Genomic DNA, 17,757 nt, shown 5'->3' with positions numbered 1-17,757 from the left:
CTTGGCAACCGGGTTTGCTGGGCCGCCATCTTAGCCTGTCCCCCACCCACCGTAGCTCTGTGCCCCCCAGCTCCCTACCTCTGTCTCTAGGCTCTCGGGGCAAGCCGATGGAGGTACAGCTGTAAAGCATTTGTGCTGGCCGCCAGGCTGGCGGGAGGGCCATCTGCAGCCGGGCAGCTGCCAGGCGTGCGATGACGGGAACCCTGGGCCCCGGCCCAGCCCCAGCCCTTCCACCCCAACCCCCGGGGCAGGAACTTGGCAGTCCACCAAGGCCAAGGAGTCCAAGGGTGAGAGGAATGGCCTCGGGGCACTCCTGGAGTCGGGGGACAGGCATAGTTAGCCCCTATTTGGCAACCTGCAGCTGAGCTGAGCTTCAGAAATGGGGCTCAGGCTCCCAGAGGAGGCGTCATAAATTCTAAGACTGCCCCCCTAAGCCTCAGTGAGAGACTTGTCCCCAGCTGGCCACCGTCCCACCATAATCCTCTGTGGGTAACAGAAAAGTTCCCAGGCCACTAGCCTGGAGAGGAGAGAGAAGGAAAGTACTCTCTCTCCCAGCCCTGATGAAAAGGACCCTCGTCACCTCCACTTCCCCTTAGCCCACGCCCCCTCTCCCCTCCCAGGGAAGGGCATTGAGTCAGTGGACTGCCGAGAAGGGCCTCCAGCCACAGCGGACCCATCTGGTTCCAATCAGGGGAGCTGGTTCCCAGATTGTGGAGGGCACACGGGGGAGGGAGACCACAACCTCACAACCTCACTACCTCACTGTGCACCCCTCCCCACAGTGTGGCCCCCTTTCACCTCCCAGAGGGGCCTCACACACAGCCACTGGAAGACTAGGTGAGGCAGGGAAACTTTAGGGGGCCTGGGCCTGCCTTTTCCTACCAGGGGTCTAACCATACACCCCAGACCTCTGCCCTTAGTTAGACAACTAGACCACAGAGGAGAGAAGGCAAACTGCAGGAAAGAAGGGACCTGGAGGGAGGAGAAAGGGCTGCAAACACAGAGCAAGGGAGCCCTAGAAACCACCAGGTCCCAGCTGGATTTTATTACAGATGGGGACCACAGGTCCTGAGAAGGAAGTCCAGTAGAACCACTTCCTGGACTTGGCCCCAAGCCCTATTCAGGCATTCTGCCCACTGGCCCTCACAGGAACTCTATAGATAGGAATCACCATCCCCATTTGACAGATAGGAAAACTGAGGCTCGCAGGATTGAAAGGTCATACCTGCCCAACCTCACCCAAGTAGTTAAGTGACCAGGTCTGTCTGAGCCAAAGTCTGGGCACTAGGCTGCCCTCCACAAAGTCAAGGTTGCCTCAGCAGCCCAAGCCCCAGGAACCCATTTTGCTTTCCCTGCTGCCTCCAGACTTGGATGAGGGCCTGCTCTGGTTTCCCTCACCCACCCAGCCCCAACCTCTGTCTCCAGGCTCAGGGTGAAAGGATAAAACAGCCTCCCCGGTCATGCCTTGGCGCCAGGGTCCTCTCCTGGCTCTGGATGACACTGGCCCCTGGGCCTCAACTTACCCATGGATAAAATGGACCGAGTTGTCTGAAACTGGGTTGAACAATGATTCTGTGATTCTCCAACCCTCCATTCCTGTCATCCTGAACAAACCTAGAGGCTTCCCCTTGGCTTGGGTGGTCTTTAGAAGGTTCTGACCCCAATTTCAGAATTTAGAGCCAGCAAGGGGGCCAAGACAAAGAGGGGACCCAGCCAGCTATGGAAGCCGCTAATCTCCATCTCTCCCTGAGGGGACTTCACTGCTGCCTCCACTGAAAGCAATTTGTCATGCCCTGAATTAAGTGATTCCAACAAGGGTTTAATTTCAGTTTAATGGCTCTGTTTTTATGTGTAATTAAATACCACTGCATGGCAAAAATATGTTGTTTGCACTTTAGAGACTGTGTAAGGGTCCAGGAAGCCAATCCCACCGGGTTTCCACTCCCAGGCTCCACCAGCCCCTCCCTTTGCCTGGCTGGAGTTGTCCAGGTCACGGAGAAGGGGGTTGGGGACCTGGGGAAGGGAGGGGTACAGTGAGGGGAGAGGTGGTCCTGGTGGCGCCTGCTCACTCATTAGGGTGTGTTTCTAATTATCTACAGCACCCCCACTTCTACTCCCTGAACCCAAGCCTCCCCAACCTCTGGGGCCTCAGACATAGAGGGGACAGGTTACTCTACAGTTAGGATCTAATTAGGCACCACGCTGGCTGGCACGGTGTCTGCTCCCCCGCGCATGCGCATGTGCGTGCCCCGAGGTCCGTTCCATTGCCCCTCCTCCACTCACTGCTCCCGTTAACTCCCTCCTCCCCCTTGAATATGCTTCCTCCTCGTTGAGACCCTCTCCCCAGACTCACAAAGCGCCCCCTTCCTCCCCTCTTCCCTAGGACAACCCAGCATCCCAGCTGCCATTGCCTCCCAGCTCCCTCCAACCACATCATCTTGACTTTCTCTTTCGAGGTCAGAGGTGACATTGCCATAGGGGTCTGGAATGCAGGGGGAGTTTCTCTGACTGGGAATATTTCAGGGTCATTTACCACACAGCCAGATCTCCCCAGAAAGGGGGACCCCTGAGCAGGAGCCCCAAGTCCTGCATGCCTCATAACATTCCTGGAGTAACTTAGTGGTGGAATCTGGCCCAGAGGGCAGAGGGGTTAGAACAAGCAGCCTTTTCCTGGAAGGGGTTGAAGGAATGGCTGTGTCTGGAACCTCAGGTCCCCGATAGGAGAAGGGGCCAGGAGGCTTGGCCAGCTCTCCAGAGACTCCCCCACCTGAATCCAGTACTGGAATCAATCCAAGTCTCCATTTTTTTCTCTCTACTCCCACCTGGCCTTCTTGACAATGGAAAACCCAGCCTCCACCCCTCAGCCAGACATCGGGTCTTGATCTCCACTGGGGAGCCGGGAGATGGAAACCGAATGAATACCTGATGCCAGTCAGCACCAATGGGCTAGGGGGTCCCCCATCCCCCTGCTCCAAACCACAGTGGGAGGAATAACATTTCTTAGGGAGGCAAGACAGACCACTCAGGACTTTGGTTTAAAGTTATTCTAGGGGGACTTCCCTGGTGGTCCAGTGATTAAGACTTCGCCTTCCAATGCAGGGGGTGCGGGTTTAATCCCTGCTTGGGGAGCTAGAATCCCACATGCCTCAGGGCCAAAAAACCAAAGCATAAAACAGAAGCAATATTGTAACAAACTCAATAAAGACTTTAAAAAATGGTCCACATCATAAAAAACTTTAAAAATCTAATAAATTAAAAATTAAAGTTATTCTAGGTATGGTGGCCCCACCAGGACACAAGAGTTTGGTCCTTGCCTCCTCCTCCCTTCCACCTCTGCCAAGATGCTGATGCCCCTGTGGCAACTAGAGTGACCGTTCAAGGGTATTTGGAGCCCACGGGAGGGCTTAGGTACAAACTAGACCAGCAATTCCTCTCTGGAGCCCGGTTCTCCCCACTGTGACACTACCCAGGGCAGTTCACTTCCTCTGGCCTGGCAGTGGTAGAGGGTGTCCACATTGACACGGAGTTGCTTTTATTTTGGCCCTGTCACATGGCCAAAATAAAAATGTGGCATCTTAGTTCCCCGACCAGGGATCGAACCCGCAACCCCTGCCACGGAAGCGCAGAGCCTTAACCACTGGACCGCCAGGGAAGTCCCCAGAGTTGCTTTTATTTCCTTCTTTTTTGACAACTAGGACCTGGCTCCCAGATGGTGCGGGCAAGCACCAGGGGTGGGGGGCGTTCTGTGGGATATAGGATTCCCACTCCCAGAGTGCACATCCCCTGTTCTCCTGTGCTAGACAGCTCCCTACGAGCCCTGCACTGAGGACACCTAATGAGTGGAGGAGGGAAGTACATACATACACTGTGAAGTTCACTCCCTCTCTCTTCACATCACACCCATTCATACTCAGATTCATACAGCCCACCCAGACACACCACACAAATGTGCATCACATCTACACACACCCAGCCGAGGTACACACGCCCTGTAAAAGCCCACACTCTCACATTTCAGGTGTCACTTCACTATATGCACACACATGCGTGCACACACACATTATAAATACACACCTATCACAAAGGCACATCCCAGGCCACACGTGCAGCTACTTCCCAAGCAGACCCAGGTTTTTTTTGGAGGCACATGAAAAGAAAAGGACCTCTTACCACCCATTCCAAGGATACAAGAATAAAGCATTAGGAAGGGAGGCTGGAGACAAAGGGGAATTGAAAGAGATGCCTTGGGGAAAGAGATACTCTCCCTACATTTGGCTTAGGGACCTAAAACTTCATCGTCAGCCTACACTCAATCTCCTCTCCCAGCATGCCTTGGCCTCGGCCCCAGAAGGAGGGGGCTCTGTGAAGAGCAGGCCCCCCAGCTGAAGAAGCGTCACTTTGTTCTTTATCTCCTGCTGCTGGCAGCAGCCTGTGGTGCCTCAGGAAGACTAGATGGCTGTGGGATGCCGCCAGAGGCAGAGTTAGAGAGATGAGGATTGCGGCCCCAGGCTCAAGATTCAGACGGCACAGGTGCCAGTGCCTCAGGGGCCAGTGCAATCGAGAAGCCTGGGAGTGCAAGAGATCAAACACACACACACGCACGCACGCACGCACACGCACACACAGCACAAAGGTGGGAGGTAAGGAGCATTGGGAGAGGACCAGGAATCCAGTGTTACCTCGTGGGCACACATTCTGGGGCTGGCACTGAGAGCCCATAGCCTGGCGAGTCCAGGACAGCAAGATCAGAGATACCCCCACTCCCAACCCCTCAGAATGAAATCTCAGCCCCAACCCCCAGTCAGGAATCTAGGCAGTCAGAGCTGTGGAATGTGTTGGAGAGCTTACCCCCTTTCCCTAGCTTCAGGGCAGTACCTCCCCTCACTAAATCGATAAATCAAATCCAGACGCGAACCCAGTCTGCCTGATGCCCTAGGAAATGCCCCCGCTTCACACACCAGCTGATCCCAGAAATGGCTCTGGCCCAGCAGGGCTGGCCAGCTTGCTCCCTCCCTTCAGAAGCCATTACTGGCCCACCAGGAGTCTGAACACAGACAACACAGACTCTGGGGACGGAGAGGCTCCCCAGGAAGAAGCTGCAAGGAAGAGGAGGGTGAATTGGCTGACCCTTTGCAGTCCTTTTACCATGTAAGACAGTTCTCCCCACCCCTGGTGCATCCCTGTCTCTTAATTGTAAATAAATCAACCGAACACCATTGTCTACGGTTTTTTTGGTTTTGTTCTGTTTTGTTAAAAAAAAAAAAAAAAAAAAAAAAAAAAAAAAGACAAGACATCATGGCCAACTGGTAGGTTCCTAAGTCTCTTTCCATCCAGTCAAGCCAGAAAATGCCCAGTGGGTAGGGAAATATCGGGGAGGAAGGTCCAGGGAAGGAGGTGTGGGGAGGGAGGCAGAGCCACAGACAGTGAGCCACTGAAGGATGGAGTCATCCTGGTGACTTCCTGGCTGTGACCACAAATGGGGGAGGAAGCAGGACCCCAGGTAAGTCCCTCACCTCCCAGCATGTGGTTTCCTTTCTCCATCAGGCACATGCAGTCCAGCTGTGCATTCTTTCCTCCTCCCCTGACTGCTCAGAGATGGGCCCCACCTCCCCAGCCCTCTGTCCTGCAGGCCTTCCGCTGACCTCTTCCCTCCCCCAAAGCAGGGTCTCAGTTGCCAAGCAACAAAGCTAAGGTGGGCTTGTCCCTGCAGGTCCTTCCCCCTGGAGGGACCTGGGGGGGAGTAAAGGGGAGCCTGGCAGGCTTTAGCTTTGGAATTGGGTCTCAGTCGGTCTCCTAACCACTGAGTCATCTGCTACCCCACACTTTCCCTATGGCCTCCACCCTCTGACTGGTTTAAGGGGAGGGACAACGGTCAAGGTACATGTCTATTTTCCTCCCCTCATTATGGGACTGGGACTTTTCTTCTCCTACAGACTTGTGCTCACCTTATAGGAGGGTGGCCTCACATGTCTAAATCAGAGGGAGTCAAAATAAGAGCCCGCAGGGCTGAACACTACAGCTGACATGTAGTATGTGGTCAAGAAGTGTTTATAGATGGCGGAAGGGCTGAATGAATCCAGGATCAATTTGGAAACATACCAGGGCTCTCTCAGGCTATCTAAGCCCAAAGGACACCCCTAGGCTTCGGCTCACCCCAAGGGCACACCCATGCTCATAAGCACACACGCACACACACAAACACACCCCAAGGGAAACTTCTGGGCCAGAAGCAGGGCCAGGACTCAGACCCAGGCTCCAGGTCAGCTCTGCAGCCTCCAGGGGAGGGGGCAGCAGGGGGCAGGGAGCCCCCCGCCTGCTGACAGGGCTCACTCGCGGAAGCTGTCAGCCAACTGATGGCAGTCCAGCTCCCCCTTCGGCTCCAGGCCCCCCGGAAGCTTCACTCCCGTCTTCCGGTCCACACACCAGCACTTGCCGCGCTGCCCATCCAGGGCCGGGTGGCACTGCCAAGACAAGGGTGTGAGAGGTCAGATCTCAGGCAGCTGGCCCCGGTCCCAGCCCAGCCCCCAAGTCAGACAGTGGCTCCAAGATGGACTCCTGAGGGCACAGGCTCTCTTGAACATGGGTCCTCTGAGCTCACTGGAGTAAAGTTGGCCGAGAAGGAAAGGTCCAGACAGTTTTGGTGCAGAAGGTCCCGAAGCCAGGGTCCTGAGGCAGTTCTATAGCCTCTACCTGGAGGGGAGACTGGATCCGTGGAGCTGAAAGGTGCAGCTGGATTTGAAAGGCTAGGGTTCAGGTTGGAGAAGTCTTTAATTTGGGTTCTGATTGTGTTTTAGTTTGGGCTCTGATTGTGTTGGGACTCTAAGAATAGGATTACGGTTAAGATTGTGATTATCCACATTGAAGTTAGCGTAGGATCAGCATGAGAGTTGCAGTTGAACTGGGAATTATGACTCAAACTTGAGTGGGGTGAGGCTTAGAGCCCAGGTCAGAAACGGAATTGGGATAGAGACAGAGGTCAAGGTCAGAACAATGAAAGCAGTTGGGCTAAAGGTTGGGTAGGGATTAGACGGGGGAGGAGGAAAAGTAGGGGGTAAAGGTGTATTTCAGAGTCGGGGTTAGAGTTGGAGTGAAGGTTGTCTCAAGGGTCAGAACTGGCCTGAAGATAAAGGGTCAAGTGTCAGAATTTTCAGTGGGATAAAAAACGGGGGGAAGGAAACACATAAACATGTATAACACAAAGAGTGAACCCTAACGTAAACTATGGACTTTAGTTAATAACTAATGATCAATTTTAGTTCCTCAGTTGTAACAAATGTACCACACTCATGTTAATAGGAGAGGCTGGGGGTGGGAAAGTAGATGGGAGCGCCGTACTTCCTGCTCGGTTTTTCTGTAAACTTAAAACTGCTCTAAAAAATAAAGTCTATTGATTTTTTTAACGGGTGGGGGGGGTAGTTTTTAAAAATTGGAACAAGGAGGAATTCCCTGGCGGCCCAGTGATTAGGACTCTGCTTTCACTGCCGGAGGGCCCAGGTTGGGGAACTGAGATCCCACAAGCCACACGGCGTGGTCAAAAAAAAAGGAAAAAGAAAAATTGGGACAAGGATAAAATTGGTATTGGGATAAAGGCTGGAGGGAGGTTTGGCGTTGGTTTGGCGGGGAGACCTTTGTGGTCCTCCTCCATTGCACACCTCTTCATAACCTCCTCATGCCATCCTGGGGTGTGCAGACTCGGGAGCAGCCTTTCTCCTCCTAGCTAGGCCCCTTCTGGCTGAGTGGTGGTCCACCTTGTGGATTCGTCTGTAGAGCACGGAGTGGGAGGACGTGTGTGCCTACACCCACAAGGGCTGGAGGAGATCCAGGCCACACCCAGCACGAGGCACCCCACCCAGTGTCCTGCCCAGATATGCCACCCTTCCGAGTGAGCCCGACTGAGACAGGCCAGAGATGGGGCTGGAGCAGGCCAACCTCATTGACCATCCCAGCGTCCTGGGGGCTTGTCAGAAGAGCCCATGTTCTAAGGGCGTAAGGAGGTACAGAGGTTTCTGCATTCCTGTCTTGTCTTCTGCCTTGTCCTTCCTCTGCTGCACCCAAAGTTCCCGTCTCCAGCCGTCAGGTCTGGCTTCACCTCCAGCCTGGCTGAACCCCAAGTGGTTTGGCGGCTCAGCCTGGGGGAAGGGGCAGGCTGAGTTTCCTCCTCAACTCTTCAAGACCTAGCCCCTCCATTCCCAGATGAAACCTCAGCCATGAGGAGTTCCCTGGCAGTCCGGTGGTTAGGACTTCACGCTTTCACTGCGAGGGCCTGGGCTCGATCCCTGGCCAGGGAACTAAGATCCCACAGGCCACACGTGGAAACCTCAGACATCCAGGGACAAAGGAGAACTCACAGGAATGGAGGAAGGAGAGTGAGAGAGGGTTGGAGGCAGAGGTTGGCAGGAATGCCAGGTCTGCATCACAGATGGTGACTACAGAGGTCATAGAAATAAGCCTGGACGGGGAGGCAGGGTAACTGGTCTACCTTTAACTCGCTCCGTGACTCTGGGCCGGCCTCTACCCCTCCCTGGGCCTCAGTCTCCTCATCTGCAAAATGAGCTGAGGTCCTGAGGTTGGGGGAGGGTTTGGGGAGGGTCCAAGGGGTTAGGTTTGGGTTGAGGAGCTCCCCCCTTCCTGAGACCTCCATCCTGGACATCCTGGAGCTGAGGCCGGGCCAAGTCAGCGGAGATGGAGACCCACCTGCTTGGGGTGGAAGTTGCCGTTGCGGTCGCAGTTGGGAATGGGGATGATGTAGAGGTCCTCGTGGGTGCGGCTCTGCGAGGCGGCCAGCCGCTCCAGGGCCCGGTGCAGCTCACTCTGGCAGGAGCCCTGGGGCTGGAGGAGGGGGAGGATGAAACTGCTCAGCAGAAGGGAGAGAGGCAGGAGGACCGGGGCTGGGGGTCAAATCAGGACTGCGGGCTCTGAAAGGAGGGTTAAGGCCTGGAAGCTGAGCAGGGCCCAACGAGGTAAAAGGAGGAGCTCGGGCTCAGGGGACACTGGCGGGCAGAACAGAGGGACATTGAAGAGAGGGCCTTGAGCCAAAGGGCTTCTAAAAAGGAGGGCTATGATGTGAAGGGACCTTGTGGGGAAAGGAAATCTATGGTGAAGGACAGGAAGGGGATGATTTCTAAACAGGAGTGATGGATGAAATCATATAATTAAAAACTTGTAAGACCCAGGCACGGATCCATCAGAAACACCCACCAGCACGGACATTAGCCAGACCCTGGAGCAGGGTCCCAAGGCTCCCTGCTACGGCCAGCATGAACCCTTTAGCTCCTGAGAAGCTCTGGGGTGGGGACTCCCTGGGAAGGGCCAAGAAACATCAGGAGGCTTGGGGCCACTGCTGTTCACCGACCAGTACGGAAGCGTCTCAGTGTTTAACGATAACTTCAGCTATCCCAGTGTCTAGAACTGGTGAGCAGGAAAGGAATTTCAAGAAGAGGAGTGAGGACTTCCTGGGTCCTGATGACGCACGCTAGGTACATCTTGCACACAGCAGACACCTAAAGGATGTTTGCTGAATGGACATTGTCCAGGTCTGGTGATGGTGGTGGTGTGTGTGCCTACGCACGTGCGCATTTGGTCAGAGATCCTCACCACAGGCCGGGCTTCCTCCCGAGGGACCCCGATGACCTTCATCCTGCCCCCACTGGTGCTCCGGTCTCGAATTTTGGCGAAGTGCTTCTGCAGGCACCTGCGGTCATGGGCGCTGCAGGGGCTGAAGCTGTTATTGGGGTGATCACCCTCGTCCTTGTCTGCAATCAGGCCAACATAGGGAAAGGTCAGCGATGGGAAAGGACAAGGCAGCACAGCAACCCAGCCTCCCACCTGCTTTCTCCTTCTTAGGGATTCTCCAGCCTGGCGCTGGGGAAGAGCAGGGGCTCTGGGGGGCGCGAAGAAATGAAAGCAGCACCCCGGTTTCTTCCCCACTCCCCAGGATCTCCTCAGGAGAATATTCTTCTTGAAGTCCTTGATTTGTCCCTCACTCCACCCAGTCCAGCCCTCAGATGAGTCACCAGCTGCAGCTGCCCAGACAGCAGGAGGGTCCCCTGGGCCCTGCAGGGAGGTCTCAGGCAGGCAGGGGGCCCCACACCGAATCTCATCCCCCTTGCATTCAGTTCTTCCTACCATCCCCCTCCCGGTCTGCTCTTTCTTCCTCTCTCCTTTCCTACTCTTTTCAGCATCTCGCTGAGCCAGCCAGGGGATCCCCAGGGCTGTCGGCTCTGCTGACCCTCTTCCAAATGGCCAGAATCAAAGTTTCCATGAGTGATGAGAAATCTGGCCCCAAAACTCTCTCCACTGGCTGCACAGGAGAAGTGGGAGTGGGTGTGTATGCCTGCATGTGAGTGTGTGTGTGTGTGTGTGTGTGCGTGTGTCTGAGACGCTGTGTGGCTCCAGGACCAAGAGAACACCCTCACACATCCCTTCAGCCCCCACCCCCACCCCAAAGTCTCCCGTCCTTACATTTCAGACCCCATCCAAAGTGCACATCTGTTGCCCAGAGCCAGGGCACCGGGGACGCGGAGATGGGGGTGGTGAGGCTGAACCACCGCGCTTTCCCTGGGCTCTCCTAAAGGCTCTATCCGAACTCCAGAAAGACCCCATCCAGAAGTCCCAGAATTGTAACCGCCGCTCCTCCATCCAGGCGGCCAAAACCAGAACACAGGGCTGAGCTGGACAAAGAGATCGCAAGATCCCTCTGCAGATCAGAGCCACCTCTGAAATGCTCGGGTTTGGCAACTTGCTGCCGGCCTGAGTGCAGAGCCCCTGCCAGCATTCCAGATGTTGGCAGCAGGACAGAAGGTTACATCTGGTTTGCATCAGGGTTTTTTTTCCTGAGGAGTTAGCAGGTTCCTCCATGATGGCAGCGGTCCCAGAGCTGCCTCTGGGTTAAATGGTATTTTTCTGCCGAGCCAAAGTTAGTTGGGGGGTTAGTTCTCTTTTTATTCTCCTAGTTCTGGGGGTCCAGGGGGAAGCACGTGGATAAAGGGAAACAAGGCCAGGAGGAATCTAGACCCCCAGAAAGTCTTTGTCAAGATTCCACACCAAAGGTTATGTCTAAAATTCAGTCACCGAGGATGGGAAGAGGTTTTGTCACTGATGCAGGGCTGGCTTAGAGAAAAGCAACGGAGGGAAGGAATAAATGAAGCAGAGAGATATAATCCCTCCTTCTGCCCATTTAACATCCCAAGAAGGACAGTCTGGAGGGGACTTCTGTCCCAAAAGATCAAGTTCCCGGAGGTCAACCAAGGAGAAGCCACGACAGCAAGATTTCCCAGCTGGTGTGGGCAGCAAAAGAAGGGGCAGATCAATTTCAGAAGACCAGGATTGTGCAAAGGGGGCCATAGGAAGATAGACCCCAAGCCCCCAGGCAGGAACCAGAGAGAAGACCTGAGATCCAAGCTCTTCCCTGAAGACCTTCCCAAGGAAGCTTCTGGCTAAGAAGGCCCAGGCTGGCCAGTGACCACCCCCCGCCATCACTGCGTCCGCCTTGCCCAAAGCCACAAGACTAGTGGATGGGGTCACAGCACTGCAGGTGTGTAGGCTGGAGCTGGGGATTGGAGAGAAAGCAAATAGAAGACCTAAAAGAATTAAGAGATTTGTCTTGGAACCACAGAAGCGGAGCGAGCTTAGAACAAAGGGGCCACCATTCTACCTGGAAAGGCTCTAAGGATCCCAGGGGCTCATTTGACACAACCCACGACACTACCTTGAGGGCCCCCTTCAACCGGAAAGGTTTTGTTGTTCTTCCTTCGAGTTTGCATTCCTTTCATGACCATAAAGGAAAGCACGGCTGTGCACAGTGACACTTGTCCCTCTTGGTAAGTGGCCAGATGTTCTTAGGTTCCCTAGGAAGAGTTTTCTAATGCACGGGGCTGCCTCAGGAGATAGAGTTCTGCCCTGGAGGTGTGGCACGTCAGGGTGGCAGAGGTCTCAAGGACCCGGAGAGATATGCCGTAGAAATTCGACTACTTTCCAACATTGTGTTTCTATGAGTCAAGTTCACAAAAACACTCGGGGGAGGGATTTTTTTTTTTTTACATCTTTATTCGAGTATAATTGCTTTACAATGGTGTGTTAGTTTCTGCTCTATAACAAAGTGAATCAGCTATACGTATACATATATCCCCATATCTCCTCCCTCTTGCCTCTCCCTCTCACCCTCCCTATCCCACCCCTCTAGGTGGACACAAAGCACCGAGCTGATCTCCCTGTGCTACATGGGGGATTATTAAAGGATATTTGGAATGATCATCCCTTAATTTAGGACGTGCCATGAAGGAAGACAACTGGGTCCACTCGCTGAACGCCGGGGACGCGCAGGGCATAGGGCGAGCTTGGAAACATAGCTCACGTTCTTGTATCAGCAGGGCTCCCGTCACATGGGGCATATCAGCAGGCAGCCTGCCCGGCCTCCCCCACTTTGGTTTCCCCACCACCCAGCACACTTAGCTGCGGCTTGTGTCTCAGCTTAGAGTAGAACACGGCAGACAGGGAGAGTGGCTCCGTACTGCCTCTCTCAGGGGCAGGGGTACGCGGACCATGTCCCTATCTGCCAACTCAGACACAGTCAGGCTGGGACTCAAGGATCACAAACATACACAAACAATCACGTGTCCAGACACACACTGGTCCACGCGTGCACACCCACATGCACCCAGGCGCCCTGACCCTGCCCTGGCCACAGCACAGTGACTGCACCCCGGCTGTTGACTTTCCACTTAATCTGTAACTTCTTTTTGCCCAGTCTTGTTTAACTGGCAGACTGAGACCCCACCCCAGGATCCGCCCTAGGCACTAGGCTTGGGAGGGTGAGGGTCATCGCCCTGAGTCTCTAAAAAGAACGTTCACCTCCCCATCTCTAAAACTGGCGAAATTCTTGCTACTTCCCTGCTCATGCAGGGGGTCCATCCTTCTCGTGCTGCTCACCCAGGTGGCACCCTCTGGAAAACTCGCAATCCTGGTGGGTTCCCCTCTGCGCGGGAGCCGAGTCAAACCTGCCCGCCCCCCACCAAAGGTCGGACCTCCCGACATCTGAAAGGCTTGTTTGGGAGGCGGGGCTTCCAAGGTGGCCAGGTCACCTCCTCTTGCCCCGCTGGAGCTCGGCCAACGACATCCAGCCACAGGGGAGACCTTGGTCTTTGCTCCAGCCACAGAGGAAGGGCAGGGACCCAGAGGAAGAAGAGGTTTCACAGCTTTGCCACCAATGGCTGCAAAGTTCATGGTCAAAGCTAGAAGATTTCCTCTTCCTCGCTGCCTCATTTCATCCTCATGATTTCCCTTCAACTCCAGCCCCCACTCCCCTCAAGACGCCCAGGGTGAGGCTGTGAGGTAGGTGGGCCCAGCCAACCAGACACGACCTGGAGGGTCACCCACCCGCCCTACAACAAAGGCCTTTTCCTCCTTCCCCTGCACTCTGGCTGGAGAAGCCAAGACCGCCCATGCTGGGCACCAGGCTTTCCTTTGAGGTCTGGCTCAAGGGGTGTCCCCCTCACCCTTGTGCCATGCTGCTGGCCTCAGACTAAAGAGTCAGAGAAGGACAGCTGGCCCTTCCACCCTACCCCCTCCACTCCTCTGCATGTCCCCCCAGCTTTGCTCACTTGCCCTACTGTCCCCCAAAGCCCCAGCATCAGAGAAGTTAAGCTTCAACTTCAATCCATTCGGCTTCCTCTTCATCACCACCCTCATCACTGCTCCAGTACTGAACTCTTCCTCCATGCCAGATGCCCCAGCCCTGCAAGAGAGGTCCCACTGTCCCCCCTTTTTCTAGATGAGGAAAAGAAGCAGTCTGGCTAGAGGAAAGGAGAAGAACTTATCTCTGCAGCTCCTATGTCTTTAAATGGAAAGACTCCTGATACCCAAGGCACCAATAATTCTGGCTTTGCCAAAACTAAAGAAAAAATGTTAAGCAGCCATGCTCCCCCTTCCCCCCTCACCCAAGGCACAGAATTTCTGGGAAGGCCCTGTTCCCATGACATGACTGGATTCCCAGTACTGAAGTAGGGGGGACAATATTTGCTGTGTTGACTAAAAATTAACCCAGCCTGCATGTTCCCTAACCCTGTCCCAGAGGGACCCAGAGCACAGTTTAGGATCTCCCCAGTCCAAACGCTAATCTTCCCACTGTCCACTCCCCCAGATTCCACAAGTCGAGGGTCAGTACACTGAATCAGGATTGTGGACTTCTGACACACGAGTCCCACCCCGCCCCCACCTCTGGCGGCCTGAGCTGTGTTAATCCACAACCTTTTCTGGCTTGGAAAGCTGGGACAGGGGGTCACGGCAGAGGGCACGGGGAAGGGGGTTAGCTGGGAGAGGGATGGGGGATACCTGCCCCAGGAGCAAAGAGTGGGCCTCTGGACCATAGCAGGCCGAGGGAGGGGGCACGCTGAGTGACTGCTCTCCCCAGTCTCCTGCTGAAGCCCAGCCCCAAGAGGAAAAGGCAGGAAGAAGAGCGTGATTGACCTCTCTGCCCAACTATTCCCCAGGCAAGAAGGCCCTTGGGCTTCCCTGGTGGCGCAGTGGTTGAGAGTCCGCCTGCCGATGCAGGGGACACGGGTTCGTGCCCCGGTCCGGGAGGATCCCATGTGCCGCGGAGCGGCTGGGCCCGTGAGCCATGGCCGCTGAGCCTGCGCGTCCGGAGCCTGTGCTCCGCAATGGGAGAGGCTGTGGCGGTGAGAGGCCCGCGTACCGCAAAAAAAAAAAAAAGAAGGCCCAAGCTTTGGGACGCAGGAGGGACAGTAGCCTATCGACAGTGGAAGGCTCAGGAGGACTGCAGGGAGAGGGGCCGAGCCCTGGACACCTGGTCTCACCAGACACCCTGCAGGGCTACTGCACAACTCTAGGAGGCGCCTTTCATGCGGTGCAGTGTGGCCTGGGCCGTGGCAGGGGTACTTCTGAGAAGACTGGGAGGTAAGAGGGCATGGACACAGCTTGCTGAGTAGGTACCTAGTTTCCCCAGGGCCCCCCAGACCTCCCCTTCCCCTCTCCCGATATCTGCCTGCACTGCAAGGGTGGAGGCCAAGGCAAGGAGACCTTGGGCCCTGTAATCCAACAGGGGCCTAAAGCTGCCTTTCGAGGCTGGTGTACACGATGTTCACAGGACACTCACAAACTGTTCACACCATGCCTCCCCAGCTCCTAGGGGAACAGTTTCTTCCACTTCAGGATGGGCTGTTCCTACCCAGCCAGGGAAGACGGGGTTCCCAAGACCCACTGAGGGCTCTTCTGACCCACGTTCAAGTTGGTGAGAGAGGAGGAGCTCACCAGCCATCCTAATCTGGTGCCAGATACCCGCTGGCCGGTGGAGGGTGGAGGTACGAAGCAAACGGAACCCGTTATACCCGGGGAGCCCAAGGGCTCAGCCCTCACTCCCAGTCTGGTCCTGTACCAGTACCCCTCCTCTCCCACTAGCACTGGCATCTCTGCCCCAGGATGAGTGACTTACACCCCCAGAAACCCCCCACCCCCGCTTCCCAGATGTGCTGGGTGTCAGGCTGGCATTTCTCCTAGAATGTTTTCTGCTGACCTATCTCTCGCTGCCCAGGAGCAGGAAGGGCAGAGAGGCCCGAGGCCCAGACCCCTGGGGTCCACCTCCTTCCTGTTTTCCCTGCATCCTGCTCTCCTCTGGCTAACAAGCTGCAGAGGATTGAGGAAGTGGAGCGGTCTGGGACCCAGGGCAGGAAGCTTGGGGCCGGAGTCCCAGCATCCGGACTGCAACAATGGAAGCTTCAAGCACCAGGAAAAGAGACAGAAACAGACAGAGGCACAGGGAGAGCAAAACAGAGTCCGAGAGGGAACAAGAAACAGAGGCAGAGGTAGAGAAAGGCAGACAGAGAGATTCTGAAAGCAACAGAGAAAGACAGGAACAAAGACAGAAAGAGAAACGGTGACAGAGTCAAGAGAATGAGCAACGGAAAGAGACTGAGATGAAAGTGAGCAAAGCAGGGCAACAAAAACAGGAAAAGGAATAGAATAAAGAGAAAGAAACTGATAACGGGCAGGAGATATTGAGGAAAGGAGAATCTGAGAATGTTGTTAGTGAAACTAGAGGTTGAGAGACGCAGCAGGAAAGAACAAAAGAATAAGAGAAAGGAGAGAGACAGAAAGACTATAAGGGAGAAACTGAAAGTCTCACTGAGAAATAGAAACAGAGAAAGTGTAAGAATGAGTTTAGGGCCAAAGACCTTCTAAACCTCTCTCTCCCTTTCTCTCTCTCTCTCTCCCCACCGCCCATCCCTCCGCTCTCTACTGCCTGTCCCGTTAGGTTTCTGCAGCTCTGGGCTGGGAGCCAAGACTTGCTTCTCTTCTGCCACCTCAAATGGCACCTGCCAGGAGAAAGGAGCAGGGTGCCTGTGTACCAGGGCAGGAGGAGGTGCCCAGGCCTGGCAGAGAGACCCCTGTCTTCCCAATACCTCTCAAAAAACTAGGTGAGCCGGCCTGGGGCTTTGAGGAAGGGCCACTCTGATGCCCCTCACCACCAAAGCCACTCTAATTTACATGTCCCACTCCACCCCACCTCAATGTCAAAAGGCCGAGCCCTGGCTTCGCAGACCCCTGGGGCCTCCACTTGTGTCCAGGGTGAGGGGAGGTCCCTGGATCAGGAACAGAAAGCCCCCACTGCCACCAGCCCCATCCTCCAGGTATATGGCCCTAGACTGCTCACTTGCAGGCTGTGGGCTGGGCCAGGTCACTTAATTTTCCACGCTTGCCCCAGCAGCCAGGACTACCATTGAGACCTCTCTTCCCAAATAGACACCCCTGAGATGGAGGGATGGGACAGAGTCCTCTTTGATGGTGGCAACAGGCTGCTAGGGACTTGACAGCAGTTTCCTTGGCTGACCCTGTCCCGTGCCAGTCGGGCCCTGCCACATACCTGCCTTCTGCTCAGCTCACAGGGGATTTTCAAGAGCCTTTCAGGCCAACCCGAATGGGGAAGGGGCTTCTGGGAGGGGAGGACCCCAGGGAGGGCGTGCAAGGGCTGGGGCACCTTACCAGAGGGCTGCAGGCTTTCCTGGATAGCCTCGATCTCTGCCAGTTCCATACACACGCCTTGCCCGTGCACCAGCGTGTGCAGGGGCTTCTCCACGCCCCGGGGCGGGTAGCAGCGCAGGCCGGAGCCGCAGCGGGGGGTGTACACCCCGCAGGGCATCCCCTTGCCCAGGGCGCAAGTGGCGCAACAGCCGCAGCCCGGCTCTCGCACCAGCTCCTCGCAGCCCACGGGGGGGCGGCAGCGCGCCAGCTTCTCCTCGGAGCAGGGCGGGCAGTGGATGGCTTCGTCGCCCAGGCTCGGCCCGGGCCCGGCGGCCAGCAGCAGCGCGGCCACGAGGCACAGGGGCAGCATGACCGGGCGAGGACGGGGCATGGGCGGACAGCGGGGGACACAGAGGCAGCTCCCGGCGCGCCTGGAGGACCCGACCCGGAGGGCGCGGGGACACGGGGCGGCTCCGCTGGCGGACAAGGACGAAGCCGAGGAAGTTAGCAAGCGGGCCGGAGGAGAGCGAGCCTGGCGCTGCGCCGCATCCTCGGCCCGGCCCAGGCGGCTTGCTGTAGGGGGGCAGGGGTCTGAGCTGCTGCCCGGGACCGGCTCCCCCGGACTTTATACCGGCCCCTGGCCACACCCCCAGCGCCTTCCCCGGGGGGGGGGGGAGAAGGGGGGAGGGGCAGGGGGAGGGGAGGGGGGCCCAGGGAGAGGGAGAAGGAGAGGCGGCGGTTAGGGGGAGGGGGCGCTGTCCTAAGTCGTCGCTGCTGCCGCCGCCG

General features: G+C 56.0%; 1 protein-coding gene across 1 annotated transcript; it reads right to left on the bottom strand.

Annotated features, from left to right (window-relative positions):
* Positions 1 to 5,216: 5,216 nt before the first annotated feature.
* On the bottom strand, positions 5,217 to 17,583 carry IGFBP4 (insulin like growth factor binding protein 4). Its single transcript, XM_060132768.1, has 4 exons — positions 16,993 to 17,583; positions 9,595 to 9,752; positions 8,695 to 8,829; positions 5,217 to 6,461 (listed from the first exon to the last, which is right to left on the bottom strand). The coding sequence occupies exons 1-4, from the start codon at positions 17,360 to 17,362 to the stop codon at positions 6,327 to 6,329; spliced, it is 798 nt and encodes a 265-aa protein (XP_059988751.1). The 5' UTR covers positions 17,363 to 17,583; the 3' UTR covers positions 5,217 to 6,326.
* Between the last annotated feature and the right edge of the window lie 174 nt (positions 17,584 to 17,757).

Source organism: Lagenorhynchus albirostris, chromosome 20 (genome assembly GCF_949774975.1).
Source record: "Lagenorhynchus albirostris chromosome 20, mLagAlb1.1, whole genome shotgun sequence".
NCBI lineage: Eukaryota > Metazoa > Chordata > Mammalia > Artiodactyla > Delphinidae > Lagenorhynchus > Lagenorhynchus albirostris.
Note: the sequence above shows the minus strand (reverse complement) of the source record. Positions and strands in the feature narration are given on the sequence as shown.

Excerpts from the sequence above, each read along its gene's own strand:
- IGFBP4 (XM_060132768.1), bottom strand. The coding sequence starts at position 17,362 with ATGCCCCGTCCTCGCCCGGTCATGCTGCCCCTGTGCCTCGTGGCCGCG. Across the intron at positions 9,753-16,992 it reads GGAAAGCCTGCAGCCCTCTG|ACAAGGACGAGGGTGATCAC; the intron begins GTAAGGTGCCCC and ends GCCTGATTGCAG. Across the intron at positions 8,830-9,594 it reads GGGAGGAAGCCCGGCCTGTG|CCCCAGGGCTCCTGCCAGAG; the intron begins GTGAGGATCTCT and ends CCCCTCCTCCAG.